This window comes from Elephantulus edwardii, unplaced genomic scaffold (assembly GCF_000299155.1).
Source record: "Elephantulus edwardii isolate Elephantulus edwardi_28Jun2011 unplaced genomic scaffold, EleEdw1.0 scaffold00002, whole genome shotgun sequence".
Lineage (NCBI taxonomy): Eukaryota > Metazoa > Chordata > Mammalia > Macroscelidea > Macroscelididae > Elephantulus > Elephantulus edwardii.
Window position 1 is genome coordinate 47,413,302 of NW_006399752.1, and position 7,538 is coordinate 47,420,839.

A 7,538-nucleotide genomic window follows, 5' to 3' on the forward strand; every position below is an offset into this window, starting at 1 on the left:
GGCTCCTGCTTTGCCCCTGGACCACTTCTGCAAGCAATTCTTCCTGAGAGGTTCGAGTTCGAGGGGCAACTGGAAGTGTCTGTTTCTGGGGAACTTTTATATAAAAGGAAAAGGGATGACAATATAAATTCAGTAACACATCAAGATGCAAAAGCCAATAGATACCATGTCAAACAAACACTTCCTGGAGTTTAGAACATTTAAGGATTTCAAAACACTTCACAGATACTTGCTTACAAAATCTCTGAAAAAATATTTGATTATCCATCCAAATACACATATATGCAAAAAGTTTATACAGTTTAAATCACATGCCTTGCATATATTATACCACATACATAATATTTTTAACCAAATGCACTGCAGGCTCTGCTTTATGATCTTCTATCAATGGCAAATGGTAATTTAGATAATCTAGGTAAAGAAAGTACTGCCATTCAAATTCTTTAAAAAGTTGGGCTTTCCTAATCTTACAAAAGGAGAACATTCCAAAGTCATAGTATATTTATGTTCACTGTGAATCATCTTGTTAATAGAACAGAAAAAGGAATGCAAGATAGGTAAATCCTTCCAGTTAGCGTTAAACTTGGCATGATAATCCTTATTCTATGCCAAAAATAAAGTTATGTTCAAAATAAAGGTGAAAAAAGTGAACACATGACTACTGGAATAAAAAATTGGTAGGTAACAGAGTAGTTCATTTTAGGAAGGGTTCACAAAAAAAAAATACAACAATCCCAGAGGCATGTGGTTCGAATCCACCAGATGCTCTGCTGGAGAAGAGGGGACAATCTCCTCCTGTACACACAAAAAATTAATAAAATTTAAAAAAATTATTAAAAAAAGATACAACAGATAAGAAAAGTAATGAAGAATATTCACCAGAACTACAGTAAAAATAACATTTCAAATGTTTAAAGAAGACAGTCATCATAACCTTGCTAACACAGATACTGACACACTGGCCACAGTAGGTATAAAGTACAGAATATACTGACAATAAAATATGACAATCATCATTTGATCTGCACCTCCAAGTTCTTTTCAGTAAGGTAAGCTTGTTACTGACTGGTAATCTTTGTTTCAAATACAGGAACTGCTTTATTTCCTACCCGTTCTGTCAGTCTCTTTCACTCTGGCATGTTCTGGTGATGCTGGAAGTTGTGCCACCAGGATTTTAAATACCAGCAGAGTCACAAGCGTTAGTAGACCTTCTAAATAAAGACAGACCTGCTTCTATATAAATTTACTCAGTGAAAATCTTAAGATTTTCAGTAGAAAACAGTTGCTGATCAAGTGCCAAACATAAAACCCTTGGGTTGAAAGGCACTTAAAACGTGATTGGATGAAAAATGTAATCATCTCCACTAAACTATACATGCAGAAACAGTTGAACTGGTGTATATTTTGCTGTGTACTCTCAACAACAGAACTTAAGTAAAAATCAATACAAGTGAGGAAGAGCTCTCTGCAAAGTTGAGCAGACCTTAGTGACAGAGAAAAGCTTTGAGGACCTTCATTTGCTGATGTGACACAATTTAAAATTAGAAGCAGCTTCAAAAATTTCTTTATAATTAGGATGTGAAATGTATAAAGCATGAGTATATGAAAATTGGAAGTCATCACAAATGAAATGGAATGCGTAAGAAACCAAAGTGAGTTGAAATGGATCGGTACTGACCATTCTGAACTGAACAGTCACATGATCTACTACACCAGGAATGCTGAGTGGAAGAGCAACAATGTGGCATGACCATTAAAAGAGCATTGCAAGTACCTTAAGTACAGCACTGTAACAGAACATCATCTGTACATCTACAAAGAGGACAAATTTATGTGACTATTATTCAAACTCCATCTCAATCGCTAATGTCAAGTAGGAAACTGAGACTTTTACCAACTTTATAGTCTGAAACTGATCAAGCATGAACTCAAATTGCATTAATAATTACTACTGACTAAAACTATAGACATTTGGAAACCAAGAGGGCCTAGCAGCTGGGAAACAGGCTATATACAACATAGGAAACTGTATGACAGTTTAAAGACCAATGGCATATTAATTGCAAGTATCTTTTTTCAACAATATAAAAGCAACTAAACACATTCATTACATATTTCACTTCCAAAACAGCGCTCCAAAAGCATGTAGTATCAATATCAAACAATATCAATATGCAAGTAAAATCTTACTGAAGATTATTTAAAAAATGGCTGGACAGTAAGTACATTCACATGGAACTTATGACTTCAAAGGGTGCTCAGAAAGACAAAGGATTAAACGAAATGAAGACCTAGTTAAGAGGATTAAGAGGGAAGAACAGCACTGACATTTCTTAAAAGCTAAAAGAAGTGAAGAACAAATTCAAGCCTCAAGGTGCAATACTGAACAATGCAGGAAATATCAAAACAAGATGGGAGGAATATACAGAATCACTAAGCCAAAAAGAATTGGTTGACATTCAGCTATTTCAGGAGGTAGCATATAATCAAGTCGTTGTTGTTATTGTTACGTGCTGTCGAGTCACCTGTGATTAACAGCGACCCTATGTACACAGCTCTGAAGCCTGGCCTGGCCTGAGCCAGGCAAGATCCAATAGTACTGAAGGAAAAAGTCTGAGTTACACCAAAGGCACTGGTACAAAAGAAGGTTCCACAAACTCAAGTTTCAAATGAGATGTTCTAGCAAATTAACCCCGTGTTGAAGATATTCACTTACATGTGCTAAGAAATCTAGAGGACCTAACTGAAAAACATTCATGCCCGAAGTTTCAGTAATGAAACTTTTCTATAGGCAAAATGACACAGAACGCACCAAAAGAAGTTGGGAGGAATACACAAAGTAACTGTATCAAAAAAAATTGGTAGAGGTCTATTTCAGGAGGTAGTACATGGGATCAAGAACCAACAGAAAAAAAACTAAAAACTCATTGCTACACTGAAGAAAGAAGTCCAAGACACTGGTGAAGGCACTGGTGAATTGATGGACTACCAAATGAATTATTTCCATAAACAGATACAGCTGTGGAGGTACTCATTTATCTATGCGGAGAAACTGGAAGAGAGGCACTAGGCCAAATGACTAGAAGAGATCCCATCTGTGCCCATTCCAAAGAAAGGTGAACCAACAGAAAGCAAACATTCCAAAGAAAGGTGAACCAATAGAAAGCCAAAATTACCAAACAGTATCACTAATAACATACACAAAGAGAAGTTAAAAACACAGTAATACATTCATAGGGAAATGTCAGATCCAGAAAAGAACACAGAATGAGAGCTATCATTGCTGACATCACATGAATCTTTGATGAAAGCCAATAGTCTTCACAATTACTTGCTATGCATCAAAAAGCTGGACAATGACCAAAGATGACAGAAGAATTGATGCCTTTGAGTTGTGATGTGGGAAAGAGTATACCATGGACTGCCAAGAGAATAAACAGGTTTGTCCTGGAGGAAGTACAACCAGGCTGTTCCCTGGAGGGAAGGATTTTGAGACTCCATCTCACATACTGTGGCTGTGTCTGTGGAGAATACTTGGAAGGGTTGAAGAACAGAGCAGGAGAGGAAACTCCTGGATGGATGAAATGACAAAGTAACTGGGGTATTGAGGGTAAGTGGCTCAGGATAGAGCAGGGTTCAGAGCCATTGTGCATAGGGCAGCTGTGCATCACAGCTGACTCGATGGCACATAAAACCAATACATGCTTTTGAAAGCTAGACAAGAAGAAAGCTAAACAAAAGAAGTGATGTCTCTGAATTATGGTGACGATTAGTGAATATACCATAAACTGCAAGACAACAAGCAAATCTGTTCTTGGAAACGGTACAGCAGAATGCTCCTCAGATGCCATAGTGACAAGCCTTCTCATACACTTTGGACAAATGGTCAGGAGAACTATTTCCTGCAGAAGGAAATCAGGCTTGTTATTTAAGTAGAGGGTTAGTGAAAAAGGAATTCAGTAAGACAGACTCTCAAAGCAGCTTCAATGAAGGGCTCAAACATGACAGCTCTGAGGATGGCACATGACAGAATAGAGTCGTGTTGTACTGCATCACTCTGAGTTGGAACCAATCCAGTAACATTTAACAACAACACTCTTTATGTTCTGTCACAAAATGGTTAGTTAATTCTACAAGAAAGAGAGTCAATTCTCCAGAATCATTAAGTGTCAATGAAAACAAGAAACTACTTGCTCATTTAACACTAATCCTACCTGGGCATTTAATATTATCTACTCTTACTCTCACCCATTCTTACAGGAGCTAAGATGGCCTAGTGATACAGTTATATTATCAACCCAAAAGCATATAGTTTGAATCCATCAGCAGTTCTGTAATAGAGGGATGGGCAATCTCCTCCTGTGCAACTTACAGCCTCTAAAAACCAACAGGGAGGGTTATCTAAGCTAAACCCACTAAAGTCCTAGCTCATCAGAATTTCCTGAAAAACTTTTTTCATTTTTTTCTTTCTTTTCTCTGTAAAATTTTCTTTTTTAGATTTTAATGAAAGTTTATAAAGAAACTATATTTCCATTAATTCACTGCTGCAAATTTTCCTCCCTGTCCCCTTCCCCACCCCCCGTTCAATTTTTTCTTTGGGAAAAAAGTTCTTTCATTATTATACAGTACACCCCTTTGAAAAACAATTTCATTCACATTGGAAAGAAGAAAGAAGCACTAGATGGTGATTAAGAACCAAATTCTAGTGCCAGCTGACAAGTTTCTTAATCTAATCAAATCAGCTTTCAAAAGGACGTTTTCCCCATTCTGAAGAGGTCCTGGATTGCAGATTTGAGGCGGCACCTTGCAATGGGAGCAGTACTAAATCAAGAACTGCCTGCTTGCCGGTGCAGGGTGCAGGGTGTCCTCTGGAGGCACATAAAGTTGTTACATCTGCTGGTCACCTGATGGTGCTTCTGGGGTTTGGGCCCCTGGTCACTAAATAATCCTAATGGGTATCTTGGGAGAAAAAAAAAATAAAAAGTGCTTTTCCCTGAAGCGCATCTTAACCTTGACACCTTGCAGTTGTCATTGCCCCCAACTTAAGAGAACAATCATGTTCTGTTTACTCAAGAGTTACAGAATCTCTCTTACGTTTATCTAATCTAAACAGAATATATGTAAATTACCTGTGGAATAGTTTGTTGTTTTTGTTACAGATTCCTGAGCTTCAGATATAGCCTTCAAAATTAAATTCTTATTAGCTTGTTTAGAAGGTGGAAGTGAAGGTCTAAAAGAGTTAAGAAAAGTAGCTTTATTAAATATTGAGTAATCTCATGGTAGCCAAACATTTTGTTTTTCCAACAGATTTACATCTTTCTCTTGGGTTTTGAATAGACTACCTATTGTATTTTAAAAACTACCTACTTTTTATGAAAGTTTCAACTAAAGTGGAATCTTTAACTTTATACTATGTTAAACAAATCTAGATCAGTAGGTGGGTTTCCCCATTCCATCATACATATTTTTATTTCTCTATGCAATCATCTCCAATTTGAATCAATTTTTCTTTTTCAAATAACAGTGAAATTTTGTCATTTATTAAATCACGATTTTCATGACGATTTTCTCCAAGAAACATAGGCAATTCCATTTGAAAGAGAAACGCTAACTTACAAACAGTGGAGCATTTATTTACAGACATGTCCAGATACCTCCTTTCAGGCTTTGCTGGCACTGACACACTGCTGGAGACACTGCCTGTTCGGGAGCCATAGTCCTCATCTTCCTCCTCCTCTTCTCCATCACGGTTGAATTTTTTAACTTTAATAACTGAACTTACCACAGGCAACTTTCTCTTTCGAAAATTTTCTTCCTGCAACCAGATAAATTTTGACATATTTATCTAGTCTCAGAAAACAAAGTTTTGACTTGGATGAATACATGGGCTCTTTTCTTTTTTTTTTTTTTAATAAAAACACAAATTTTACCCTTAATAGATTATCTCTAGCTCAAACAAAAATGAGAGTTGGAGCTCCAGCTACGGTGGTAAGGCAGTGTACTGCCAATCCACAGGTACACATTCTGAGAAAGATGGGAAATCTCCTCCCATGGGATTTACTGCCTCGGAAAACCCGCTGCAGGGTCAAGCATGAGGCAGCTCCGACTTGAAAAGCACATAAAAACAACTCCTCATTTTACAGACAGCTCAACACAGCACAGCTGAGGAACTACTAAAATGAAGTGTTAGTTGCTCTCTGTTGTATTGCTGTTGTTGTTAGCTGCCATCAAGTCCACCACAACTCAGAAAGCCCTTATGAACCATGGATCTGAGCCCTGCCCTACCCTGTGCCATCCTCATCTTCACTGATGTATTTGAGCCCACTGGTAAAGGCACTGTGTCAGTCCTCTCAGACTTGCTGAAGGTCCTCCCCTCTTCTGCTGGTCCTCCTCTACCTTCCAAGAACGAGGTCTTTTTTACAGAACTGGCCCCTCCTAACAACAGGCCTGGAGGATGTGGGACAGTTTCACCGTCCCTGCCTGGAAGGTACAATCTCACTGGCAACTACCATAAAGAACTCAAAGCTGACCTAACCCCATCCTGTCAAAAGTTTTATGTTAATGTGAGACCTAACTATGATGATGAGATAAGATCACATTACAGCATCTCTATGCACACCCATGTTTATTGCTGCTTTGTTCACAATAGCAAGGAGTTGGAAACAATCTAAGTGCCCATCAACAAGCAATGGATAGAAAAGTTGAGGTATATTCACACAATGGAATACTACTACGCTTCACTGAAAAACAAGGAACTTAATGCATTATTATTCAAAATGGGTGACTCTGGAGGACATTATGCTGAGTAAAGTATCTCAGTCACAAAAGGACAAATATTGTATGGTGCCACTGTTGTAAAACAGGACTGATCTTGGGGTTGAGGAGAGACTGAGAAAGATGGGTTCAATAACGTATATTGCATTGAAACAGACGACGGAGAAAACTGTTTAAAAGGATATGTGATGAGGTATTTTTGTCATGACAGGAGTCTAGAAGGAAGGCTATATGGTGGAGTGGACCTGGGGGAGGATTTTAAACAATGAAAGAATTTTTCTTTCACTTTTCCAAGAGGGTAGTGTACTACGGGGGAGGGTTGGGAGGTGAGAAAAGTACAATGAATGAATGGAAATCCAAAGTCTCTGTACATTTTTACTGAAATTAGTAATAAACTAAAAAAAAAAAAATTAAAAAAGAAAATCACATTACAGCATCTCTGAAAGTATAAACAATGTAATTTCAAGAGACTTCACCCCCAGGTGATTACTTGCAATTTGGGGTTAAATCCAGTATCACAAGATATAAAACCAGCTGTGGAGAGGGAGATCTGGCTGAACAAACATATTGTTAAGCTTAACATCAACACGGAATACATATTCAGCTAGTTCATATATATTTTAATATCAAAATTTGCCAATTTTCAGCCTAACAAGCATATACCAACCTCAATGCTCATTTTTTCTGAGCTGCTTCTAAAGAAGGGACTGTAAGTCTTCTCTAAGCTGTTAAGCACCTCAGGTTCACACAAACGTCCAGTG

The 7,538-nt window shown here is 37.7% G+C and overlaps 1 protein-coding gene across 1 annotated transcript in view; it reads right to left on the reverse strand.

Moving 5' to 3' along the window:
- The window catches only part of ZC3H14 (zinc finger CCCH-type containing 14), a gene marked incomplete at its 3' end in the record, with an annotated part of 55,000 nt that overhangs the window by 34,736 nt on the left and 12,726 nt on the right, over positions 1-7,538 (reverse strand). The window contains exons 6-8 of the mRNA XM_006879217.1: positions 7,445-7,536; positions 5,658-5,818; positions 5,133-5,233 (exon numbers count right to left, since the gene is read on the reverse strand). Of these exons, the coding sequence (XP_006879279.1) occupies positions 5,133-5,233; positions 5,658-5,818; positions 7,445-7,536 (354 nt within the window). The remainder of the gene's footprint in view (positions 1-5,132; positions 5,234-5,657; positions 5,819-7,444; positions 7,537-7,538) is intronic.